This window comes from Hoplias malabaricus, chromosome 3 (assembly GCF_029633855.1).
Source record: "Hoplias malabaricus isolate fHopMal1 chromosome 3, fHopMal1.hap1, whole genome shotgun sequence".
Taxonomy (NCBI): domain Eukaryota; kingdom Metazoa; phylum Chordata; class Actinopteri; order Characiformes; family Erythrinidae; genus Hoplias; species Hoplias malabaricus.
This window is the reverse complement of record NC_089802.1, coordinates 77,270,024-77,297,993: the sequence shown is the minus strand read 5'-3', so window position 1 is coordinate 77,297,993 and position 27,970 is coordinate 77,270,024. Positions and strand designations below refer to the sequence as shown.

General features: G+C 40.0%; 1 protein-coding gene across 2 annotated transcripts; it reads left to right on the top strand.

Moving 5' to 3' along the window:
- Positions 1-17,174: 17,174 nt before the first annotated feature.
- Positions 17,175-27,789, top strand: LOC136692260 (membrane-spanning 4-domains subfamily A member 4A-like). 2 transcript variants are annotated; one of them, XM_066665504.1, is made up of 9 exons: positions 17,224-17,296; positions 17,554-17,607; positions 18,257-18,446; positions 19,014-19,127; positions 19,222-19,278; positions 20,796-20,924; positions 21,157-21,270; positions 22,502-22,588; positions 27,226-27,789. In XM_066665504.1, exons 3-9 carry the CDS (start codon positions 18,282-18,284, stop codon positions 27,337-27,339), a joined length of 780 nt encoding a protein of 259 aa, XP_066521601.1. In that variant the 5' UTR covers positions 17,224-17,296; positions 17,554-17,607; positions 18,257-18,281; the 3' UTR covers positions 27,340-27,789. The 2 variants fall into 2 exon arrangements, with proteins under 2 accessions (XP_066521600.1, XP_066521601.1); XM_066665503.1 differs by lacking the exon at positions 17,554-17,607 and having other exon boundaries at positions 17,175-17,296; positions 27,226-27,788.
- The last annotated feature ends 181 nt before the right edge of the window (positions 27,790-27,970 follow it).

Here is a 27,970-nt window from a genome sequence, read left to right as displayed (position 1 = left end):
CTTTAATAGTCTAAAGGTGAAAACAGCACGGCAGCAGCTCTCTGCGCTTGTGTCAGTAGGTCAAAGAGGCACGACGTGTCTACACTTATACTGTATTTTAGGACTCTAATGATGAGAAGATTGACCACATTGTTTTTCTTTCAGCTGATTGTTTTCTTCTACTTTGTCTTCACATGTACATAATTCTCACTTTGATTCTCTTTATTTATGCCTTTGGATTTAGACCTTCTGAGCTGCATTGGTTTTGCTCGTTTCTGAACTAATGAAACATTTGGCAAAGTACAAAACTTCACTGAGAACAATGCTGACTAACTGTGGCTTATACTGGCTGTTTATTGAGGTTTCTTCATGTTTTCTGTCCAGGTGACGGGCTCTCTGGTGATGAATGTGCTTAGCACTGTCGCAGCAGGAATAGCCATAGTCATGCTGTCTTTGGATTTAGCTGTTTTGGGGAGTAATGGATGCAGATACGACTATAGCTGCAGGAGTGAGGTGACTCTTTTATTGTTGTCCTGTTTGTATGAGCATCACCTTATGGTGAATAAACTGGTTCAGTCAGGAACTTCAAAGCAGTTTGATTCTTAATCCTGTCTGAGCTACACTTCATGGTAACAATGTATAAGTAATAAATGATCACTTTTATAGATACAGTTTTTTTGCTGGTAGAATGTGAGTGCTTGTTCCTGAAAGAGGTTGAATGATAAAACAATGATGTCTTTCAGGGACTGGCTGATGGGATCAAAGGAGTTCTGTTGGTTTTCACTATCGTTCAGTTCATTGTGTGCATCTGCATCTCCGTGTTTGCCTGTAAATCCAGCTGTAGCAACGAACCAGTGGTAATAACACACACACACACACACACACTGGACACTGCATTGGAAACCCAAGCCTCATATTTACACACTGGCCACTTTATTAGAAGCCGCTACTTCACACTTCCAAACAAAGGAACAACATAGAAAATAATAATAAAAAGCTAAGAAAAAACACTGAAAGTGAATGTGTTCAAACCTTTGATTGGTACTGTACATTCACAACATGTGGGAAATGGCTCAAAACAAAGAAAACTCTCCCTGAGAGGCGTGTCCAAACATTTGACATGTACTGTAACTCTCACACTACATATTTAACACAATGCGTTTACACAAACTTAACCCTACATCATGGTGATAGTAGCAGTATGTGTATTTCCCACTTTAGAGGTGCAAAAATGAGACATTGCTCCAGGTTGGCAGATGTGTGTATTACATGTTTTACACCTGATATAATTATGTCTTTGAGCAGAACCCTGTAGTGTTCATGAAGACGGTTCACATGTGTTTGGTTTCTGCTGCAGTATTCATCACATTCTCTGTTTGTTTGTAGGTGAATGTGACTGTGGTTGCAAACCCTGGAGGATACAACTCAGTGGTCAATCCTTTACCCCAACAACTTGCCCCCAGCAACCAACAGGTCAGAGAAACCTATTTTTATATATTTATTTATATATTTATTTATTTGACATTGACTGTACAGCAACATTTGAACTGTAACATACAATTATTCATGAAAACCAGGTTCTCTGTATACAGTGTTTGTAGCAGAAATCTAATTTAAAACCTTTGTTCATATAAATGTTTTGTTTGTTTGTTTGTTTGGCCTTGTTTGATTAAAACGGGAGGGATGGAGAAGGAAGGGCAAATAAAGGGAAGAAAGGGAGTGAAAACAATTATATTTGAGAGCAATATTTTTTTTAAACCATAATTTAATACTTCTACTAAAAACAGTTAAATTCGACTGTGTTTTCATCTCATTGGGTAAACAGTTCCAAAGTGTTTCTCCTTTTGAACTGATTGTCCAACAAAGGTTTTGCACAACACAATATCACAATTACCATCTGTTGAAGCCCGTGTACTAACTCTACTAGTGCACTCTTGTCTTATAACAAACTCATTAAGCAAATGCAAGTGTCCCCTACAGGGGTCACTGTGGATACAAAATCATTTTAAGACACTGCTGCCAACTAAGAGAAATAAATGACACAGATACAGATTAATAGCAGTGGAGCAGTGTTTATTATAAGGGAAAAAAACGGTAAAAACAATTTAGGGTTGGTAAATACAACAAACAAGGTCAAGTCAGGAGAACAGAGAGAGAAAACAAACCCAAAGAGCTAATCCAGAAATAGCACAACCTGACAGAACACCGGGTTATAATGCCTCTCTCTTTGTTGTAATTTGTAATACGCATAAAATATTTGTGTAATATATTCCGTGTCAATATTCCATGGTGGTTGACGAGCTAATTAGTTCGTGAACCACTGCGGATACAGAATGACACAGATTTAGTAACTTAATCGCCATAACCAGCCTGTCTAGTCGCCCAGCATCCCTCTTCTTTATGCTTCCTCCCCAGCATACCACAGCATAAAAGAGGACACTGGCAACAACAGTCTGGTAAAACATACTTAGGAGCTTACTGCAGACATTGAAGGACCCCAACCTCCTCAGGAAGTACAGCCTGCTCTGCCCTTTCTTGTAGAGTGCTTCAGTATTGGCTGACCGTTCCAGTTTATTTTCTAGGTGTAAGCCCAGATACTTATAGGTGTCCAACACCTCCACATCGACCCCATCAATGGTGACTGGTAGCAGGACAGGCTTTGACCTGCGGAAGTCCACCACCATCTCCTTGGTCTTTGAAGTGTTCAGTTGGAGGTGGTTCAGTTTGCACCATTTCACAAAGACCTCCTCCAGGCTCCTGTACTCCTCCTCCTGCTCGTTCCTGATTCACCCCACAATCACCATATCATCAGAGAACTTCTGCATGTGGCACAACTCAGTGTTGTAGCAAAAGTCAGATGTGTACAGGGTGAACAGGACCGGTGAGAGCACACTTCCCTGTGGAGCTCCTGTGCTGCAGATCACAGTGTCGGAGAGACAGTTCTTCAGTCTCACGTACTGTGGCTGCTCTAACAGATAATCTGTAATCCAGGTTATCAAGTGAGCGTCCACACCCATCTGTTGGAACTTGTCTCCCAGTCTGGAGGTTGGATGGTGTTGAAAGTGCTTGAGAAATCAAAGAACATGATTCTGAGGTGATTGTCTCAGGGGGTAGTTGGATGGCTGGAGACTGATGGCTATTGACTGCAACCATTAACACCATGTGGGGGAGGGGTGTGATTGCCTGTGATGGGGGTCAGGCACACACACAAGAGCAGTGTCTGAGTCAGCAAGGGGTGGCTGGCATACAACTGTCTTCGGAGCTGGATCAGGAACAGGACAGTCAAACCTGCAGTAAAACTGGTTCAGCTGATTCATCATGTCCAGATCCCCCTCAACAGAACTGCTGCTCTTCTTGAGACCAGTGATGGTCTTCAAACCATCCCAAACCTCCCTCATGTTGTTCTCCTGCAGCTTCTGTTCCACCTTCCTTCTATAGTCCTCCTTAGCCTTTTTCAGCTTGACTTTGAGAAGGGCCTTGACATTGCTGGTTATCCAAGGCTTGTTGTTGGGAAAGCAGCATACAGTTCTCGTGGGAACAACAATGTCCATACAGAAGTTCAGGTAGTCAGCAGTGCAATGTGTGACCTCCTCTAGGTCCTCACCACTCTGTAACATGCTCCAGTCTGTGAATCGGAAGCAGTCTTTCAGAGCCTCACCTGCTTCAGGTGTTCATTTCTTGAAGGTGCATGTGGTGGCTGGTAGCCTCTGTACTTTGGGCTTGTACACTGGCTGTAGATGAATGAGGCTGTGGTCTGACTTCCCCAGCGGGGGGAGGGGCATGGCACTGTATGCATCCCTCAAGTTTGCATACATGAGGTCTATTGTTCTGTTTTTTCTAGTAGGGCAGTTGACAAACTGGTAGAAATTCATGAGAGTGGAGTCCAATGTTATGTGATTGAAGTCACCCAAGATCGCAAAAAAGGCATCAGTGTGTTGAGTTTGCAGCCTTGCAATTGTTGAATAGATGACGTCACACACTCTGTCCGGAAGTGTACGCAGTGGAACCTAAACACACATCACAATGGCGTGCGAGAATTCTCTCAGCATGTAGTACGGTCGGAGGCTGACTGCCAATAACTCCACATACTTACAGCATACAGTCTCCTTCACTGTAACATGTCCGGGATTGCACCATCTGTTGTTAACGTACATCACCAGTCCACCTCCCTTCTTCTTGCCAGAAAGTTTACAGTCTCTGTCCAAGCGAGCCACACTGAAGCCAGGCAGCTCAACGTTAGCAGTGGGGATTTGGCTGGTTAGCCATGTCTCCGTAAAGCATATCAGGCTACACTCTCTGTATAACTTCTGGTTTCTTACCAAGGCAGCCAGTTCGTCAGACTTGTTAGCCAGAAAGTTCACGTTTCCCATCACCATCGAAGGAACTGCAGGCTTGTATCTCCACTTCTTCTCACGCCGCCTTGATTTCACTTTTATCCCCGTACAGCACCCTTTAAAGCACGATAGCCCCTCCGGAATGTTGACGTTAACTCTGCCAGCATTCTTCCGTAGTGCGATCAGCTGATTCCTCGTGTACCCAAGTTTGCTGTCACTGGGTTGTTGCGATTGGTCCATATCCATAGGATAGAATAAAACACTCCTCAAGGTGTGTTCCTAAAAATTTGCAAGATAAAAAGTAAACAAAAACTTAATTAACAAAGAGGAGCAACCTCAAGATGTTGCCACTGTCGTCTGTGCCATTTTTTGTGCCATTTTTTTTGTGTATACAGTGTTTGTAGCAGAGATCTAATTTACAACCCATGTCCATATAAATGTTTTGTTTGTTTGTTTGTTTGGCCTTGTTTGATTAAAAAGGGGGTGGCACAGTGGCACAGCAGGTAGTGTCGCAGTCACACAGCTCCAGGGGCCTGGAGGTTGTAGGTTCGATTCCTGCTCCGGGTGACTGTCTGTGAGGAGTTGGTGTGTTCTCCCCGTGTCCGTGTGGGTTTCCTCCGGGTGCTCCGGTTTCCTCCCACAGTCCAAAAACACACGTTGGTAGGTGGATTGGCCACTCAAAAGGAGTCCGTAGGTGTGTGTGTGAGTGAATGTGTGTGTGTGTGTGTGACTGTGTTGCCCTGTGAAGGACTGGCGCCCCCTCCAGGGTGTATTCCCACCTTGCGCCCAATGATTCCAGGTAGGTTCTGGACCCACCGCAACCCTGAACTGGATAAGGGTTACAGATAATGAATGAAAGATGATTAAAAAGGAAGGCATGGAGAAGGAACAATATTTTTTTTTAACCATAATTTAATACTTCTACTAAAAACTGTAAAATTGGACTGCATTATCATCTCAATAGGTAAACACTTCCAAAGTGTTTCTCCTTTTGAACTGATTGTCCAAAAAGGTTTTGCACAACACAATACGACAATTACCATCTGTTGAAGCCCGTGTACTAACTCTACTAGTGCACTCTTGTCTTATAACAAACTCATTAAGCAAAAGCAAGTGTCCCCTACAGGGGTCACTGTGGATACAAAATAATTTTAAGACACTGCTGCCAACTAAAAGAAATAAATGACACAGATACAGATTAATAGCAGTGGAGCAGTGTTTATTATAAGGGAAAAAACGGTAAAAACAATTCAGGATTGGTAAATACAACAAGGTCAAATCAGGAGAACAGAGAGAGAAAACAAACCCAAAGAGCTAACCCAGAAATAGCACAACCTGACAGAACACCGGGTTATAGTGCCTCTCTCTTTGTTGTAATTTGTAATACGCATGAAATATTTGTGTAATATATTCCGTGTCAATATTCCATGGTGGTTGACGAGCTAATTAGTTTGTGAACCACTGCGGATACAGAATGACACAGCTTTAGTAACTTAAACGCCATAACTGAAGCAGCCATGATTTATTGTGATCGACTTGCATGGTCTTGGAAATCTACCTTATTTTTACAGTGTGCTACTTTAATATTCAGTCATTGTGGACAAATTTGTTCAACTGTACATGTGCACATCATTTATAATCCCCACAAACAGCATGAGTTAAAGTGGGATCCATCACTCTCTCTCTTTTTCTCTTCTTAAAAAACCCTCCCTTGATCCTTGGATATGTTGAATTTTGATGAATCTATTTTAATTTCAGAGTATTACTTTAGATATACTAAGTTACTACCGATTGAAATGTAAAATTACATTAAAATGTCTCACATTATATTTAAAGACATTTCCAACAACTGAGCTGCAAGTAGCTTACACAGATTTCCTAATGTGTGTGTGTGTGTTTTGCAGTGGATGTGCACAGCGAGTGGTTTGTCCTCCAGCAGTCCTCCAATGGAGAATCCTCCGATGTACAGTCCTCCAGAGTACAGTGAGGTCAAAGGCCAACATGGAAACAGCGAGTAAAATAAATCAGTACAACTTTACTGTAGATCACTGTTAATAAGGCTACATTAGATTAAGAATTTGAAGGGAATTCCAGACACTTTTTAAAATTTTAATTCAACTCAGTGTTCAAGTGAGAAACGTAAATGTATTTCTTTATAGATTTTATAGATATTTACACATCTGATGTAAATACCGTGTAATCATAAGACAAATGTTGCCTTATACTCAAACACCAAAGCACTATCTGACCCAGGTTCTGTTGGGTTGATGTGGTGTGATGTAGCTCACATGATAGCTCTGTATACATTTAATTTAAGACTCTGTTCTTTTGTTTTTCAGTGGTTTTTGTTTTCTCTGATCTTGCAGCGGATGTTTTATCGTGATGTGTGTGACATCACTGTTTCATTAAATTTAAGATCTTATTTTTTTTTATTCCAAAATTTATATAAAACTTTAACAATATATATTTCTAAATAAATAAATGTATCATATTAAGGTTTTTACCCATTTCCATATTTTCAGTCATTTGTACAATCTGCGTACTCTATTAAAGTTTAATGTATTTAAGTCATAAAATAAGAAAAAACTGTTTGATCACTGATGATGAATTGGGCTTATTTACCCCAACTTCAATCTCGTGATCGTCTGTGACTAACACTTCAGAACTCAAAGAAGGCAACTCAAAACAAAGTGGAGGAAATGTGAAATTCACAACATTTACATACAATTAATTATCCAGCAATGAAACCAAGACTTGACGAATGTGATGTATGTGAGTTTGAAAGTTGGGTGTGTAAGTCAAGAGATTATCAGTGTAAGTTATGAAACACTTGCCTAACATCTCAGAGGATATCGTTAATCAGTGTTTGAAACACTGAAGGGGCATTTCTCAAACCGAACGGCATGACCAACTGTGTCCCTATAATTACTGTAAAACCATAATCTTTCGCTGTATATATTCTTTGTAATTTTACAGCCAAATTGTAGTGAAATTATGAGATTTCATCCATAGAATACATTATAATACAAGGGTTAGCTATGTTATTTCAAAGAATCATTCAGTCAATCTACAGCAAGAATCTGTCAAATTACAGGCTTTTTTAATTAAAAGAACAAACATTACTGCCTTTTAAATCTAATTACAAATTTTATTAACAGAACTTTACCGGTCAATAAATGTCCTTATCTTATAAATGTACAGAACATAACCGTTAAATGTTGGTTAATGTGCCTACTAAATATTATTATTAATACTATATTACTGTTTATCCATGAGGTCTCACTATTATAGTACTAGAGGTTCCTGGTTAAATACAGAAAAAATATGTAAACTTACACAAATTGAACCCTATATAAAAGTCTGTTGTTAGGGTGTTTACAGATCCAAGTTTTATTTTTTAATATACTTTCAGAAATGTTCAATTATCTAACAATTATATACCATGAAAAAAAAAAAACTAGTTTCATGTAAAAATAACAGTAATCTTACAATACATTACTTGTCAGGTTATATTGTTCTATAAATTCCAATGGTATACTTTAATTTTACATACATACACAGGAAATAATACACTAGTGCTTTCTTATTATTTTTAGTGAAGCCATTAACCAATACAAATGCTCAATACAGTCATTTATTTTGACATTTGAATTTCAACCATTATGACAACTGAGGAATTTTATATGAGTTAATACAAAGCACAAGGGCCAGTCACATCAGCTTATACATAAACAGTCCTTAAAAAAAGGCCTCCATACAGTTCTTTTACACAGTTATTCTCAAACTCTTGGAGGCACCCTGCCCTTCACATTTTAGTGGATTTCCTTCATTCGAATCTGCGTTTGCAGCCAGGACCAGAGAGTAACAATTGGCCGTACTCTCTCTAGTTGGGTAGATGGCACTTTCCCCACAGCACCCCTGAGCAGTTGGTTGGCACAGGCGTCTCTTGATAGCACTTTCCTTCTAGTGATTTTATCTGCTTGGGGATTTTGGACCAGTAGCCATTCATAAAGACACAGTAGCAGAGTTGTATATGAGGAGGCATACATCGATATTCACCCACATGTCAACAGCAACGTGTGTGATAGGGGACTCCTAGCAGATGGGTTGGACAAATAGCCAGTCTAATTTGGGGCAAAAAGAAGGGAAGACAATTCCATAACTCCAGGCTTTAAACACTGTGGACAGTTTCTCCCAGTCTTGTTAGCCATCATTAAACCAGTGGCCACTGCTTCATCTGTAAGGAGAAAAACAAATGTTAATACTTTTACCCTGCAATTAGTTTACACTAATTGACATTGTGCATATATTTAAATCAGTTTAGTATGCATATCATCATAATATTAAATCCAAAAATCTGAAACCCCAAATACACAGTTTTAGGAAGATTCTGGCTTACAAATGCTGATTGATCTTTAGACATGTGGGCCAATTCTGGCATGAATGTTTGTTCAGTTAGAAGAAGTACACATTCATCACTGTAATTTGAAATGCATCACCTGTTTCCACCTTGTCAGTGTTTTTAGGGAAAGTACAGTGCACCTTTTAGGGAAGGGTGTCTTTAATCCTGTCCATGTCATATACTATATACAAAACGGATTCCGAAAAAGTTGAGACACTGAACAAATTGTGAATAAAAACTGAATGCAATGATGTGGAGATGGCAAATGTCAACATTTTATTTGTAATAGAACATAGATGACAGATCAATAGTTTAATCTGAGTAAATGTAACATTTTAAAGGAAAAATATGTTGATTCAAAATTTCAGTGTCAACAAATCCCAAAAAAGTTGGGACAAGTAGCGATAAGAGGCTGGAAAAAGGAAATTGAGCATATAACTTACAGCTGGAAGACCAATTAACACTAATTAGGACAATTGACAACATGATTGGGTATAAAAAGAGCTTCTCAGAGAGCCAGTGTCTCTCTGAAGCCAAGATGGTAAGAGGATCACCAATTCCACCATTGTTACACAGAAAGATAGTGCAGCAATACCAGAATGGTGTTACCCAGCGTAAAATAGAAAAGACTTTTATGTTATTATCATCAACCATGCATAACAGCAAAACATTCAGAGAATCTGGAACAATTGCTGTGCGTAAGGGCCAAGGCCGTAAATCTCTTCTAGATGCTTGTGATCTCCGGGCCCTTAAATGTCACTGCACCTCAAACAGGAATGCCACTGTCAAGGAAATAACAGAATGATCTCAGGAATACTTCCAGAAAGCATTGTCAGTGAACACAATCCACCGTGCCATCCGCCGTTGCCAGCTTAAACTCTACAGTGCAAAGAGGAAGCCATTTCTAATCAAGCTCCACAAGCTCAGATGTTTGCACTGGGCCAGGGGTCTTTTAAAATGGAGTGTGGCAAAATGGAAGACTGTTCTGTGGTCAGATGAGTCACGATTTGAAGTTCTTTATGGAACACAGAGACACCATGTCATCCGGACCAGAGAGGACAAGGATAACCCAAGTTGTTATCAATGCTCCGTCCAGAAGCCTGCATCACTGATGGTATGGGGTTGCATGAGTGCTTGTGGCATGGGCAGCTTGCATGTCTGGAAAGGCACCATTAATGCAGATAACTATGTTCAGGTTCTAGAACAACATATGCTCCCACCTAGACGTCATCTCTTTCAGGTAAGACCCTGCATTTTTCAACAAGATAATGCCACACCACATTCTGCAGCAATCACAACATCATGGCTACGTAGGAGAATAATCTGGATACTGAAATGGCCAGCCTGCAGTCCAGATCTTTCACCTATAGAGAACATTTGGCGCATCATAAAGAGGAAGGTGCGACAAAGACGGCCCAACATGTTTGAACAGTTACAGGCCTGTATTAGACATGAATGGGAGAGCATTCCTATTTCTACACTTGAGAAATTGGTCTCCTCTGTCCCCAGACGTCTGTTGAGAGTTGTAAGAAGAAGGGGGGATGCCACACAGTGGTAAAAAATGGCCTTCTTCCCAACTTTTTTGGGATTTGTTGAACTTTTTTCCCTTAAAATGATACATTCTCTCAGTTTAAACTTTTGATCTGTGATTTGTGTTCTATTCTGAATAAAATATTACATGTTGGCACCTCCACATCATTGCATTCAGTTTTTATTCACAATTTGTTTAGTCTCCCAACTTTTTTGGAATCCGGTTTGTACTACTATGCTTCATCTTTATTTCTTTTTTTGAGATGACTGCATGAATGATGACAAGTGAACATTTTTTGTTTATTGTATTTGGACATGCTACTAAAATACTTCTGACAAAGTTGGTACATTTTCACGTATTTCTGAATATAATGTTTCTTTTTAAATACTAAACTATTAAAATGTGCCAATAAGTTTGACCACAACTGTATGAGCTAGATCTGGACCATACCTTTTAAATATATGCTCACTTTACAGTGCGTGGGCCATGTATGAAATAGTCTTACTGATTTTACTGAGCTTCAGCTGAATAGCTGTTTAAACCTTTCTTTCTGACCCATTTTTCTTGATTTCTATTTACTATGTGACGTGGTAGTCATGTAGACCCATATGCTAATCATTCATTCATTCATTATCTGTAACCGCTTATCCAATTCAGGGTCGCGGTGGGTCCAGAGCCTACCTGGAATCATTGGGCGCAAGGCGGGAATACACCCTGGAGGGGGCGCCAGTCCTTCACAGGGCAAAACAGACACACACATTCACTCACACACTCACACATACGGACACTTTTTGACATATGCTAATCAGCTCTGCAAACATATCTAGTAAAACCTTAAGCTGCAGGTTAGCCAAAAATCAAGAAAAGCAGGTAGATAATTTTGTTTTTCAATTATTTCAGACCAGGTTAGACTGAATCCTACTACATTGGCAGATCACCATTAAAACACTGCTATATCACATTCCTAAGCCATCTTATTTGTGTGAACACAACCAAAAACCAACATATCTTGATTACATCCTCTTGCTTGTAAGAATATTTCGAAAGCGTGGGAACAAGGCGAAGTGCATTCCTGATGACTGGGTTAAAAAGGGGTTTTCCTTACAAACCAGGGACAGAAATGACAGGAGGGAGGGGTGGTGTTAAAAATGTATTCAAGTATGGTTCCACAAAAGATGTCAAAAAGCTATACAAATTTCACAAGGATATCACTGTTACACTGTTACCATATTTCACTTTTACTGTTTACTGCTAACTCATTTTGTTAACGTTACACAATAAATCATCTCAAAACTACAAACTAATTGCTTTTAAGCAGCGACGCAATATATTTTTATGTTGCACCTGCTGCTTTAAGCAGTGGCACAATATATTGTTCTTCTAATTTTCAGTATTTCAGTATTCTTATTATTCCGCGTTTCCTTGTCCGCTTAACTCGTCCCGCAGTTTTCGATCTATCAACTCCGTTCCAGCTGGAAATTGTGCATCTTATAGCGACAATGTGGGCTTGTATACAGCTTTCCGATACCCGCACTCGTTCACCCAATACACGCATTTTCCACTCCGTTTTTCCCCAGTCATTTTTATGGAAATAATTTTCAAAGTGCTCGAACTCTGTCAATTTTTAAGCTATGGACACGAGATTTCAGACATTCGGACCCGGGCGCACCGGGACCTGTCACATCCATTTTTTGATCTCTTCTTCCCTTTCTATCCCTCCTTCAAAATCCCTCCCTTCATTTCATTGGTGGCAGTTAGAGTGGGTGATGTCACTGCACTCCGTTTTTTCACTTTTCAGCTGAACAATAGTTTCACCTAGAAACTATTCATTTACATTTTAAATGGTAGAGAAACTTGTCCTTTCTAGCACTGGTAAATTTGAACATTATTGAAAATACGGTTTTTGAGTTATGAATTTTTGTTTGGCACTAGGGAAGGTTTCGGCTCCCATATAGTTCAATGTATTTTTAGAGCTGCTCAGAGTGCAGTTTCTAAATTTTTCTCCTGTTTTTAACTTATCATAACACGCTCAATTCACACTCAATCTGCAGATTTTTTATACCAGATAGATCCCCAGAGTCTCCTTGTTGCAACTGTAAGTTATTTGGGAATATCTTCCGAGCTATTAGCATTTGTTCGGAGGGTGGGTACTCCCATAGAAATACATGGGCAGTCTCTAACATTTTAAAGGTCATTTTTAAGGGGGACGTTTTAATTATCCAGGGTTTTTTAGAATCCCTCATTCACAATATACTGGCTGTCTTTTCAACATTTTAACCTTTATTTCAAGTGGTAATTTTTAAAGGTGTACGTCTCAATACAATTGTGGGTTTCTTAAGGTGGAATTTTTCTTAAGGTGCTATTTAAAATTTATTGGCCATCTTTTTATGCTTTTAAGACTCTTTTGGCCTGCGATGAACGACGGGGGATGGTTCTTGAGTTATGAAGGTTTATTCAGCACTTGGAGGGTTTTGGTTCCCATAGAGTTCAATGTATTTTCAGAAAGCAGAATTTTACAAATCTCTCCTGTTTTCAACTCATCATTACACCATCAATTCTGGATCAAACTTAATTTTTTTTTACACCAACTCGATCGCCTGACTGTCTTTGTCGCTATTGTATGTTTCGTTCAATTTTGGACTTTGGAAAGTTTTCGAGCTACGGGTGATTTTTAGTGGGTTCCTCCCCCCTAAATTCATTGAATCATGAGTCTGTCAGTTGTGTTCTGTGTTCTGTGAGCGTGCATGTGAGAGAGAGAGAGAGGCGGGAGGGGAAGGCGGCAGAGGGAGAGACGGAGGAGGAGAGGTGTGAACACCGAAATACATAGGCAGTCTCTAAGACATTAAAGGTCATTTTTAAGGTGGACGTCTTAATTATCCAAGGTTTCTTAAGGGTTTCGGACCTCCATAGAGTCGAATGTAAATTGCCTGTGGGAGACTGCTCTCTTAACATCCCACTACCAACAGCTTAGCAGTCAACTCCTTCACCATAGCGTCACCTATGGACCCACGCGTTTACCGTATAGACGACCTCGCTTGAAACGGGAAAGACGCGGATCGGGGGACAGGATTTTCAGCGGCACATCATCTCGCATTTCCTTCTGGAAATGCAGACCTCTAGGTATTTTCTGTATCTTTAAATAAACTAACAGAGTACGTAATAATACATTATTGGTTTGTGTTTTTCCACCAATTACTGTTTTTTTCACATGGATAATTTATAAATTAACACTCAAAACCCTTAAAAAACCTTGTTTAAAACAGTGATTTCCTTCTGTTTCAATGGTATATTTTCTTTTTACAGAAAAAAACAGAAAAAATATCTGTAATTTTTAACAGTTAACCCCATGGACCCTATATATATAGCTATTTTGCTATTCCGTTTTTTTTGTCAGTGTCTCTTTCAGTTGCATTTAAACAGTAATTATGTGACATATTGAATATGGCTATGTTGTTTTATTTTCTAAAGAACCTTAGCTACTCAAATATGTAATCACTTGAGGTTTTCATGCTGACCGATAAATCAATTTTTCTATAAATTTGTCATGTTTCGACCAAAAATTTTACCTAGCGCCTGCTTTTTTTTCATATTTCTCAATGTACAGCCTTGAAATCATATTCCCACATCGGATATCTTGACACAGATTGTTAGTGTGAGGTGTCTGTTAGTTGAAAACATAAGCATTTTTTATTCTAATTTATTACGTGTCATATTACTGTGATAAAATAAATTTGTAGCATCAGAGGGACATATTTTTCTTGATATTCTAAGCTCTGGGATGTATGACTGATAAAGTTCTGACAGTCACAGCAGGCCCAGACTTTCAGGAATTTAGTTCAGGGCAAATATGGACAATATCCCAACAAATAAAAAACATTTTGGTACTTTGGCAGTTTTCTCAGATGCTGATAATGTTTACAGTTATTATTATTATTATAATCTTTTTAAAAAATGATGAAATAATACTTGTTAATTTAGAAAACACACAATAAATAATTATTTAAACTTTTTAGTTTATATTTGTTGATCTAATGCAGTGTTATTTGATGTGAAACCTAAAAAAAACCTTGAAAAACTATAAATCAATAATAGGAATATGTTTTTGCTGATGACTCATATTTTTCTGCGCAGAGACAGCGTGGGTTGACGTTATGTGAGTCAAAACGAAACTGAAAGTAAACAGCGTCTTTCTTGTCGCTTTGCAGCGGTTTTTTTCTGATTTTAGCGCCTATCATTACAGTCTTTCATGACAAGGACATAAGACATACATTTTGAAGGAGCGCCTTGATTTTTAGGTGGTTTTTCACACTGGATTACTCCCAGAGGCTTCACAGCACCGCAATGAGAGCGCTATTTTTAGAAACGGTAGGATCTGCACTTTCTAACGGTATACGGAGCTCACAGACGCGTTCAGACATTCAAGACTTACAAAGCTGATTATATAAGGTGTGTTTCTACCCCGCTCATTGTGGGGTTCGAGTTGAAAGGGTTAATGTCTGTTAAAAAAAATCTTTTTTTACATTGCAATACAGGGTCCAGAGCCTACCCGGAATCATTGGGCGCAAGACTATATTTATAATTTTGTTTCTTAATTTTTTGTGTTTATATTATCTCAATTCATCTGTGTCCTGGACATATAGCCAATTAACTGTAAAGAATTCCTTGATCCTTGATTTCACATGAGGTCATTTGTACAGTGTTGAACCTTCTTCGTATGTTAGTTTATTCATTCATTCATTCATCTTGTTTGTCCTGGAAATAAAGTCTGTAAAATATGTGAAGGTCTTTGCTTTGCTCTTTCACATTGTTCACTTGACTGAGGATGATAACTGGATGTTAACTTACAGAAATACAGATAAGTTCTATAAAAGCTGCCCAGAAATATGATGTAAACTGTAAACCTGAATTGCTGGAGTCATGGAGGGTGTCCAACTTTCGCTTCCTGGGCATTAACATCAAGGATGATCTGACATGGGGCATTAATACCACAGCAGCTGTAAAGAAGGCACAGCAGAGACTGTACCAACTAACACAGAAACTGCCCTCTCCCATCCGTGGAGGACTTGTAAATTACTTGTTGCATCAGGACGGCACAAAATATTCTCAGGGACCCATACCATCCTGGACACTGCCTTTTTGAGCTGCTACCCTCTGGCAGACATTACAGGGCATTAAGGGCCATAACAAGCAGACTAAATAACTGTTTTTATGCTAGAGCCGTTATTGCACTTAACAATGCATACCTGCTGAATGAGGATGAGCAGTGCACTTATTTATATTTTTTTGTTTTTTATTTGTTTAGTGTTTAGTGTTATATAAGTAGGTAATATAAGTGTTTAGTGTTAAATGTCCAGTGTCTGTGTTAATCTTTCTACTTTAAGAAAGCATTGTACTTTTTTCAGTTTTGTTGTACCGGTGCATTAACAATAAAGACATTCAATCAATATAATAACTGAAGTTTGGGAGTTGGATCATGCCCAAACTCCTCCCCCCAGGACTTTATATACCATTCAATTTCACATCATCTCCATAATATACAAGTCACTCCTACCTTGGCCCCATCTCCCCGCCCCCCTTCTCTTTTCACATTTCTAATGGGAGGGGGGCTCAGTTCCATGCATGTTCAAACCACACAAAACTCCAGCCTAGATACGCAAACTGTAGAGGGTCCAGTGTGGGGGGAAGTAGGGTTTTGATGTGCCTCCTGACAAGCCTCTTGAAGCACTTTGTGATGACAGGTGTGAGTGCAACGGGACGATAGTAATTGAGGCAGGACACAGAAGAATTCTTAGGCACAGGGATGATGGTGGTGTTACTGAAGCATGTTGGAAAAACGGTGCTGCTCAGAGAGATGTTGGAGATATCAGTGAAGACATCATCAAGCTGGTCTGCACATTCTCTGAGCACTCTGCCAGGAATGTTGTCTGGTCCAGCAGCTTTCCGCGGGTCGACTCTGCATAGAGTTTTCCTCACGTTGGTTGCAGTAAAAGACAGCACATGGTCGCTGAAAGAAGGGGTGGACTTTCTCGCCGTTACGTTGTTCTGTGCCTCAAACCGTGCGTAGAAATGATTCAGCACGTCTGGTAGGGAAGCATCTCCGTCACAAGCAGGTGGTGTAGTCTTGTAGTTGGTGATGCTCTGGATGCCCTGCCACATGCGCCGAGTGTCTCTACTGCTCTGGAAGTGGCTGTGGATGATCTGGCCGTGTGCACGCTTTGCATCTCTGATAGATTGCCTCCCTGTTCTAGTTTTCATGTGTGTGGTGTTCATACTAACAAAGATACAGTATATTCAGTGAAACCAAAAATATGATACACATGCTGGAATAGGGCCTCAGCCATTAGAAGTGCAGTTCATAACTGGAAAAATGAGATGAACTGTACACCTTCTGAAAAGGTGCCAAAACCTGACAGATGAGTTGTACATGAGTTTGAAAACTGGGTGTAGATCAATGTAAGCTGTGAAAAACCTGCTTAACGTCTTGGAGGACATCATTAATCAAGGATTGAAACACAGAGGGGACATTCATTAAACTAAACGGCATGACCAACTCTTTGTAGAACCCTATAGTGGCATCAACAAATAATGCAACAAAAAGAAAAGCTGGTAAAGACATTTGATGATGGTAATGACAGGTTTGAAATTTCACCATCAGATTTTTGGAACAAATTCAAAATATAATATTTAGAAATTAAAGCTAAATATTAAGAATATTTAAGAAATTAAGAAAGTGATTTTTACAACATGATTTTAACCTTAATTTGGAAAACAAAAGATCCAATCTGAGGCTTTTGCAGGACCTGCCTATTCATTATTCTTTGGAAGTCCCTCCGCATGCACTTACACACACACACACACACACACACACACACACACACACACACACAGACACACTTCCTGTTTCCTAGACTCTACATTTCATGAACTATAACGAGTGTAACCCCTCCTCCCTCTGAAACCCACTCTTCATAACAGACAGCGCCAGACAGCAGAGGTTTTACAAAACACGAGTCCTTCAGACAACAACACACCAACAGCGCTTCATTTAAGGTAAATCCAGATCCTGCTTTTCTCTTCCTCTCTTTTACACTTTGTTCTTATTTGAACACAGATGTATCTCCACTGTCCCGTCATTTCAGAGCAGCAGCTGTTGTTTACACTCTCTCAGTTTTTTACCAGAAATGGACCGATAGGAATGTTCAGAATTTCCTGAAAACTAAACCCTGTGTCTTTAACTACCTTTTAGTTTTAACAGGGTTTAGTCCTTCTCTTTTTTCATTGATGATCTCTCTTTTCCTCACGGTCAGAAAAAAAAGATCTCTCTGCTGGTGCCCTCAAGGGAACATATTCAGTAACTTTAGGTAAGGAACATAACTGTCCCAACTAGCAAAATTGTATCGCCACACACTCGGGCCGAATCACGCACAGTGAAACAAAAACATATACGGCCGTAGAGTGGGCCGATAGCTCTGGCCCGAGTCTGGGAAACGCAAGTGTTGTGGCTGAGGTGCGGCTCAAATGACTTGGCCCTAGTTCAGCAAGCCATAACTAAATCGCGATAACCGGACCATGGCCGAGTTTGAGCCAGAAGCACGCCATTAGTGCCAGACTCAGCCCAGATCTGGCTCATTATCGGTTTAATAAGTTATTTCTATACACCGCATCCCCCCCACCCACACACACAACCCACCCCCACCACTATAGTATTCCCTCCATTAGTTCATGTTCATAGTTAATTTTGAAAAATGTTACTAACTTCACAGCTCTAAAAATAAACAACTTCATATGCTTTTGTTTATTTTTTTCTCTCTGTAAATAGGTTTCTATCGCTTTCAATATAACCTCCTTCAACTCATTAATCACTAGCCCAAAATCACTGCTACTCCCTAACAAATGATTACTGTATGTGGAAAAATAAAATAAAAATAAAAATTAAAAAAATAAATGCTGTAATGTGTTAGCTGCCAGGTGCATTCCCTTGTACTGACAGTGATTTACACGGTTTCTCAGGTGAGTAAATCAACTGGAGTTAAAGATGTCCGCCCCTGCTGTACCCCTCACCAACACTGGGCCTGGCTACACCATCGTGACCCATGTATTTCCACCAGAAACAACAACAACAACAACTCAACCCGGACAGAACAACCCCAGTAACAGCCTCCTGCAGCAATTCCTCAAAGGAGAACCCAAAGCTTTAGGGGTAAGAGGGGCAAATCCACCTGTTTGTAATTTTCTGATTAACAGATCATACTTTTTAAATAAATATTAAGCTTACTGCAGTGGTTTTGTCTTTGGTCTTGACTCTGTAAATATAACCTCATATCTCATATTATGTCATGTTTGGAAATGTTTTAAACTATAAATCACCCAGCTGTCCCTGCCACCACACACCAGAGGGGTAAAGCAGTTGAATTAATTGGCTTTGAGTGCATTGTTAAAAAGTAGAAACACTTGGAAACAACATGAGAAAGTAAAAGCAAAGTTGTGATTGGTTGAAAAGTCTGGAGGAGGGCCAGGACCTTCCCAGAAATGACCTCCAGGGAGAAGTCACTGCCAGAAACACAGAGAAGAAGCTGAGGGGATGAGTTTACATGTTCTCTCTGTTTATAAAGGAAGTACAGCAGTAACGTCAGAGAAGAAACATGGAGTTTCACAACACAACGACTTTTCATGTTTTCAGCTATTCATGCTTACATTAAGCAATTTTTGCAAAACATATATTTACCCGTACTGAAGTAAATCTAATCTCTACCTGTTTTCTCCACAGACTTTCCAAATAGTGACTGGTTTGATCATACTCTTATTAGGAATCGTGCTATCAACCGACCTTTGGACCCCTTTAACAGTCATAACTGGAATGTTCGTCTGGGCTTCTGTGCTGGTGAGACTTTTACATTACATCCAAACAGAGACCAACGGATACATATTTTCCAGTATTTTCACTACAGTTCTCTCATGTTTCTTCTCTTCCTCAGTATGTCACCGCTGGTGCTCTGTCTGTTTCAGCAAGCAAGAATTTTAAGAAGGGACTGGTACGTGATAAACACAAGTGCTATTATTGTTTTCTTTTGGGTTTACCCCCAGAACACTAGACAGGACTCCCCCAATCACACACAACGCCACCTACCCTCCAAGACAAGCCATGGATCACCTCTATAAATATTTCAGCTAATATAACACAACTGGACAGCTCAGCAGGTTACGATCTACTTCATCAGCAAACATACACCAGCACTGGTTCTCACTGTTGTTGTGAGGTGAGGAGGAGACGTGGGGGGAATCTATGGCCAAGAGAGGCCAAGAAAACACTCTCTTGGTCTTACAATATCCTCATCCCTGTCTTGGATGTCTGAGGCGAACAACAAGTACTCAGCCAGTGATCTGTTGAGGATATAGGATAAGACTTACAAGACTAAAGTATAACACTTTTTTTATTTTATCATTGTTTTACACTCAGTGGTTCTCAACCTCCAAACTCCACCAATATGTCTAATCACAGAATATGTGCGCCACTGGTTCTTCCTCTGTTCCGGGGGAAAGGTGAGGGCATAAAGTCTTGTTGAAATCTTGCTTGCTTTACTTAAAATTTGACACATAATCTGAGTTAATCACTCACTACGTACAATGCATAGGGCTCCACAACTTAATAACGGCCTCCTTGTATCCCCCTCACATCAAGTTAAGGAGAGGTAGTGTATCAACAGAAGATGAAGAGAAAATATTGTTCAGGAAATGAAAGGAGGGAAAAAAAGTCTCCATGAGACTGAGCTGCGAGAACAGCAGTGAAGTAAACCTGGGACTGTTCTTCTCCATGTTTTATTATTATAAAATAATAATCTATGGGTATAGACATGGGAATATATTTAGAGGTGACATGGACTGCGCAGAAAAAAGAAAATAAACATAAACTGATGTTTTTATACTGTCTAGTACTCGTTTAAACTTCACTACACGCCACCTTAAACATGACGTACTTGATTCCAAGTGCGAAGTTCGACTTTGAAGTTACAGTTTCGCATTAAATGCTGTTGAAATATTCACACAATCACCAGCATATTTGACGTTTTCGTTAAACACCTTAAGCAGTGAAGCAGTTACAGGCGCATGAAAAAAATTACTGCCACATTTAAGGAGATTATACAGCTACGTTTGCTTCTTTTTCTTCCACCTTAAGGGCTGTGTAGTGCTTTAATAGTCTAAAGGTGAAAACAGCATGGCAGCAGCTCTCTGCGCTTGTGTCAGTAGGTCAAAGAGGCACGACGTGTCTACACTTATACTGTATTTTAGGACTCTAATGATGAGAAGATTGACCACACTGTTTTTCTTTCAACTGAGTGTTTTTGTTTATTTTGTCTTCACATGTACATAATTCTCACTTTGGTTCTCTTTATTTATGCCTCTGGATTTAGACCTTCTGAGCTCCATTGTTTTTGCTCATTTCTGAACTAATGAAACATTTGACAAATTACAAAACTTCACTGAGGACAATGCTGACTAACTGTGGATTATACTGGCTGTTTATTGAGATTTCTTTCTGTTTTCTGTCCAGGTGACGGGCTCTCTGGTGATGAATGTGATAAGCACCGTCGCAGCAGGAATAGCCATCGTCCTGCTGTCTTTGGATTTATCTGTTTTTGGGAGTAATGGATGCAGATACGACTATAGCTGCAGGAGTGAGGTGACTCTCTGTTATTGTTGTTTTGTTTGTATGAGCATCACCTTATGGTGAATAAACTGGTTCAGTCAGGAACTTCAAAGCAGTTTGATTCTTAATCCTGTCTGAGCTACACTTCATGGTAACAATGTAGAAGTAATAAATGATCACTTTTATAGATACAGTTTTTTTGCTGGTAGAATGTGAGTGCTTGTTCCTGTAAGAGGTTGAATGATGAAACAATGATGTCTTTCAGGGTCTGGCTGATGGGATTAAAGGAGTTCTGTTGGTTTTCACTATCGTTCAGTTCATCGTGTGCATCCGCATGTCCGTGTTTGCCTGTAAATCCAGCTGTAGCAATGAACCAGTGGTAATAACACACACACACACACACACACACACACACACACACATACACACAAACACACACACACACAGATGTTATTAGATCCAGTACCATACAAACACTCCATAGACATTAGCTGCACAGGTTTCTGTTAATATATCCCATTCATCTTGGATTAACTGTGCAGTCCATGTGTAGTTACAGTGTGTTATATCGTGTACAAAGTGCCTTATGATGCCTGGCAACAGTGTATCTGTCCATGCATCTCATTGTCAGGTCCAAGCCTGTAATACACATGACAGTGTAGCACCGTGTCAGTGTTAATGTTTTGTGACCATATTCTTCACTACAATAAAACTAACCACAACACAAAGCCTAAACCCCAGCCCTCATTTAACACTTAGAATCAGACGAGGAACACTTTACACTTTGCATCACATTCCTTCAACTCTAACCTCTACATTAATATACAGTACGAGTCAAAAGTTTGGACACATATCATTAGTGATTGGTGGAGTTGAGCTAGTCACCTTATAGAACTATGTACCAGCCCCTACCTCTGCACAACCCCAGTTACAGTCTCAAACACATTAAGAAGGGAGCAGTTCTACAGATTAACTCTCTATGAGGCCACAGCTGTTCACTGAAAACCATTTCAGGTGACGACCTCATGAAGCCGACTGAAAGAACGAAGAGAGTGTGCAAAGCTGTCATCAAAGCAACAGGGGGCTACTGTGAAGAATCTAAAGTATAAAACATATTCTGGTTTGTTTAACATTTTGTTGTTTACTATATAATTCCATACATTTTCCCTCATAGTTTTAATGTATTCCACATTCATTTACAACGTAGAAAACAATAAAAAACAAAGAAAAAACACTGAAAGAGAATGTGTTCAAATTTTTGATTGGTACTGTACATTCACAACATGTGGGAAATGGCTCAAAACAAAGAAAACTCTCCCTGAGAGGTGTGTCCAAACATTTGACATGTACTGTAACTCTCACACTACATATTTAACACAATGCATTTACACAATCTTAACACTACATCATGGTAATAGTAGCAGTATGTGTATTTCCCACTTTAGAGGTGCAAAAATGAGACATTGCTCCAGGTTGGCAGATGTGTGTATTACATGTTGTACACCTGAAATAACGATGTCTTTGAGCAGAGCCCTGTATTGTTCATGAAGATGGTTCACATGTGTTTGGTTTCTGCTGCAGTATTCATCACATTCTCTGTTTGTTTGTAGGTGAATGTAACTGTGGTTGCAAACCCTGGAGGATACAACTCAGTGGTCAACCCTTTACCCCAACAATCTGCCCCCAGCAACCAACAGGTCAGGGAAACCTATTTTTATTGATTTATTTATATATTTATTTATTTGACATTGACTGTACAGCAACATTGGAACTGTAACATACAATTATTCATGAAAACCAGATGCTCTGTAGATAGATACATACATACATACATACTTACTTTCTTACTTACTTGCTTACTTTATTGATCCCCAGGGGAAATTCAAAATCTCAGTAGCTTACAGACATCACATACAACAAGCACTAACAGCAATGGACTAATATAAAGAAAAAAAATCTACTGTACATAAGAGACAGTAGATGGTAGAACATGATACTAAAAAACTAAATGCTAAAAATAATTTAGAACCTAAAACAAATATCAAAATTGACAGTACTTAAATATACTATATAGGCTGAGCCATATATCAAAATATCAAACAAACAAATACCAAAAAATTAACATAGTATGCTTAAGAATAATCAAACATAGCCTGGCAGGAATCTATGATACACTGAGCAGCTGAGGATGATCTTTTGAGTACAGTATATAGTTTAAAAGTTGAAAAAAGTGTGGATAGTGCAAAGGGTATGGAATGTGCAATATCAGTATAGACTGAGGTTTGGAATTAGAAATAAATATAGTAAAATAAATAGGGCAAGGCAATGCAGTTCAGTGCAATGATCCTGTATTAAGTATAAAACTACTATTGTAGCTGTCAGGTTAAAGTATACATGAGGTAGAGTCCATATACTTTTCTAATATGGAAGTGATGCACTCCAGTTCAGCCCCCACTACAGAGCCAGCTTTCTTAACCAGCCTGTCTAGTCGCCCAGCATCCCTCTTCTTTATGCTTCCTCCCCAGCATACCACAGCATAAAAGAGGACACTGGCAACAACAGTCTGGTAAAACATACTGAGGAGCTTACTGCAGACATTGAAGGACCCCAACCTCCTCAGGAAGTACAGCCTGCTCTGCCCTTTCTTGTAGAGTGCTTCAGTATTGGCTGACCGTTCCAGTTTATTGTCTAGGTGTAAGCCCAGATACTTATAGGTGTCCACCACCTCCACATCGACCCCATCAATGGTGACTGGTAGCAGGACAGGCTTTGACCTGCGGAAGTCCACCACCATCTCCTTGGTCTTTGAAGTGTTCAGTTGGAGGTGGTTCAGTTTGCACCATTTCACAAAGACCTCCTCCAGGCTCCTGTACTCCTCCTCCTGCTCGTTCCTGATTCACCCCACAATCACCGTATCATCAGAGAACTTCTGCATGTGGCACAACTCAGTTTTGTAGCAAAAGTCAGATGTGTACAGGGTGAACAGGACCGGTGAGAGCACACTTCCCTGTGGAGCTCCTGTGCTGCAGATCACAGTGTCGGAGAGACAGTTCTTCAGTCTCACGTACTGTGGCTGCTCTAACAGATAATCTGTAATCCAGGTTATCAAGTGAGCGTCCACACCCATCTGTTGGAACTTGTCTCCCAGTCTGAGAGGTTAGATGGTGTTGAAAGTGCTTGAGAAATCAAAGAACATGATTCTGAGGTGATTGTCTCAGGGGGTAGTTGGATGGCTGGAGACTGATGGCTATTGACTGCAACCATTAACACCATGTGGGGGAGGGGTGTGATTGCCTGTGATGGGGGTCAGGCACACACACAAGAGCAGTGTCTGAGTCAGCAAGGGGTGGCTGGCATACAACTGTCTTCTGAGCTGGATCAGGAACAGGACAGTCAAACCTGCAGTAAAACTGGTTCAGCTGATTCATCATGTTCAGATCCCCCTCAACAGAACTGCTGCTCTTCTTGAGGCCAGTGATGGTCTTCCTCCTTAGCCTTTTTCAGCTTGACTTTGAGAAGGGCCTTGACATTGCTGGTTATCCAAGGCTTGTTGTTGGGAAAGCAGCATACAGTTCTCGTGGGAACAACAATGTCCATACAGAAGTTCAGGTAGTCAGCAGTGCAATGTGTGATACTCCTCTAGGTCCTCACCACTCTGTAACATGCTCCAGTCTGTGAATCGGAAGCAGTCTTTCAGAGCCTCACCTGCTTCAGGTGTTCATTTCTTGAAGGTGCATGTGGTGGCTGGTAGCCTCTGTACTTTGGGCTTGTACACTGGCTGTAGATGAATGAGGCTGTGGTCTGACTTCCCCAGCGGGGGGAGGGGCATGGCACTGTATGCATCCCTCAAGTTTGCATACATGAGGTCTATTGTTCTGTTTTTTCTAGTAGGGCAGTTGACAAACTGGTAGAAATTCATGAGAGTGGAGTCCAATGTTATGTGATTGAAGTCACCCAAGATCGCAAAAAAGGCATCAGTGTGTTGAGTTTGCAGCCTTGCAATTGTTGAATAGATGACGTCACACACTCTGTCCGGAAGTGTACGCAGTGGAACCTAAACACACATCACAATGGCGTGCGAGAATTCTCTCAGCATGTAGTACGGTCGGAGGCTGACTGCCAATAACTCCACATACTTACAGCATACAGTCTCCTTCACTGTAACATGTCCGGGATTGCACCATCTGTTGTTAACGTACATCACCAGTCCACCTCCCTTCTTCTTGCCAGAAAGTTTACAGTCTCTGTCCAAGCGAGCAACACTGAAGCCAGGCAGCTCAACGTTAGCAGTGGGGATTTGGCTGGTTAGCCATGTCTCCGTAAAGCATATCAGGCTACACTCTCTGTATAACTTCTGGTTTCTTACCAAGGCAGCCAGTTCGTCAGACTTGTTAGCCAGAAAGTTCACGTTTCCCATCACCATCGAAGGAACTGCAGGCTTGTATCTCCACTTCTTCTCACGCCGCCTTGATTTCACTTTTATCCCCGTACAGCACCCTTTAAAGCACGATAGCTCCTCCGGAATGTTGACATTAACTCTGCCAGCATTCTTCCGTAGTGCAATCAGCTGATTCCTCGTGTACACAAGTTTGCTGTCACTGGGTTGTTGCGATTGGTCCATATCCATAGGATAGAATAAAACACTCCTCAAGGTGTGTAACTAAAAATTTGCAAGATAAAAAAGTAAACAAAAACTTAATTAACAAAGAGGAGCAACCTCAAGATGTTGCCACTGTCGTCTGTGCCATTTTTTGTGCCATTTTTTTTTTGTGTATACAGTGTTTGTAGCAGAGATCTAATTTACAACCCATGTCCATATAAATGTTTTGTTTGTTTGTTTGTTTGGCCTTGTTTGATTAAAAAGGGGGTGGCACAGTGGCGCAGCAGGTAGTGTCGCAGTCACACAGCTCCAGGGGCCTGGAGGTTGTGGGTTCGATTCCTGCTCCGGGTGACTGTCTGTGAGGAGTTGGTGTGTTCTCCCCGTGTCCGCGTGGGTTTCCTCCGGGTGCACCGGTTTCCTCCCACAGTCCAAAAACACACGTTGGTAGGTGGATTGGCGACTCAAAAGGAGTCCGTAGGTGTGTGTGTGTGTGTGTGTGAGAGTGAATGTGTGTGTGTGTGTGTGACTGTGTTGCCCTGTGAAGGACTGGCGCCCCCTCCAGGGTGTATTCCCGCCTTGCGCCCAATGATTCCAGGTAGGCTCTGGACCCACCGCAACCCTGAACTGGATAAGGGTTACAGATAATGAATGAAAGATGATTATAAAGGAAGGCATGGAGAAGGAACAATATTTTTTTTAACCATAATTTAATACTTCTTCTACTAAAAACTGTAAAATTGGACTGCATTATCATCTCAATAGGTAAACAGTTCCAAAGTGTTTCTCCTTTTGAACTGATTGTCCAAAAAGGTTTTGCACAACACAATACGACAATTACCATCTGTTGAAGCCCGTGTACTAACTCTACTAGTGCACTCTTGTCTTATAACAAACTCATTAAGCAAAAGCAAGTGTCCCCTACAGGGGTCACTGTGGATACAAAATCATTTTAAGACACTGCTGCCAACTAAAAGAAATAAATGACACAGATACAGATTAATAGCAGTGGAGCAGTGTTTATTATAAGGGAAAAAACGGTAAAAACAATTCAGGATTGGTAAATACAACAAGGTCAAATCAGGAGAACAGAGAGAGAAAACAAACCCAAAGAGCTAACCCAGAAATAGCACAACCTGAGAGAACACCGGGTTATAGTGCCTCTCTCTTTGTTGTAATTTGTAATACGCATGAAATATTTGTGTAATATATTCCGTGTCAATATTCCATGGTGGTTGACGAGCTAATTAGTTTGTGAACCACTGCGGATACAGAATGACATGGCTTTAGTAACTTAAACGCCATAACTGAAGCAGCCATGATTTATTGTGATCGACTTGCATGGTCTTGGAGATCTACCTTATTTTTACAGCGTGCTTTAATATTCAGTCATTGTGGACAAATTTGTTCAACTGTACATGTGCACATCATTTATAATACCCACAAACAATGGGAACAGAGTTAAAGTGGGATCCATCACTCTCTCTCTTTTTCTCTTCTTAAAAAACCCTCCTTCGATCCTTGGATATGTTGAATTTTGATGAATCTATTTTAATTTCAGAGTATTACTTTAGATATACTGAGTTACTACCGATTAAAAGCTGTAAAATTACATTAAAATGTCTCACAGTATATTTAAAGACATTTCCACTAACTGAGCTGCAAGTAGCTTACACAGATTTCCTAATGTGTGTGTCTGTGTGTGTGCATTTGTGTGTGTGTGTGTGTGTTTTGCAGTGGATGTACACAGCGAGTGGTGTCTCTTCCAGCAGTCCTCCAATGGAGAATCCTCCGATGTACAGTCCTCCAGAGTACAGTGAGGTCAAAGGCCAACAGGGAAACAGCGAGTAAAATAAATCAATATCACTTTACTGTAGATCACTGTTAATAAGGCTACATTAAATTAAGAATTTGAAGGGAATTCCAGACACTTTTAAAAATGTTAGTTCAACTCAGTGTTCTACTGTGAATACTGTGTAATCATAACACAAATGTTGCCCAATACCCAAACACCAAAGCACTAACTGACCCAGAGTCTGTTGAGTTAATGTGGTGTGATGTAGCTCAATATTGTGCTGTGTGTGACATCACTATTTCATTAAATTTAAGATTTTATTTTTCAATTTTTGATTTATATAAAGCTTTAACTCTGTCGTGATTTTGCTGACTTTTTTGATGCAATATATGTTTCTAAATAAATAAATGCATGATATTAAGGTCTGTACCAATTATATTGTCATATGTCCAGTTATTTGTACAATCTGCATACTCTATTTAAAGGTTAATGTATTTAAGAAATACAATAAAAAAAAACCCTTACAGTTTGATCACTGATGATGAATTGGTCTAATTTACCAATTTTGTTCTTTTGATCGTCCGTGACACTTCAGAACTATAGACAACTCAAATCAAAGTGGAAAGGTGAAATTCACAATTCATTCATTCATTCATTCATTGTCTGTAACCCTTATCCAGTTCAGGG

What these genes read in the sequence shown, in the direction of transcription:
- LOC136692260 (XM_066665504.1), top strand. Translation starts at nt 18,282, where the DNA reads ATGTCCGCCCCTGCTGTACCCCTCACCAACACTGGGCCTGGCTACACC. An exon ending in GCTGTAGCAATGAACCAGTG is followed by an intron (nt 21,271 to 22,501) that starts GTAATAACACAC and finishes GTTTGTTTGTAG; the next exon opens with GTGAATGTAACTGTGGTTGC. An exon ending in CTGCCCCCAGCAACCAACAG is followed by an intron (nt 22,589 to 27,225) that starts GTCAGGGAAACC and finishes TGTGTTTTGCAG; the next exon opens with TGGATGTACACAGCGAGTGG.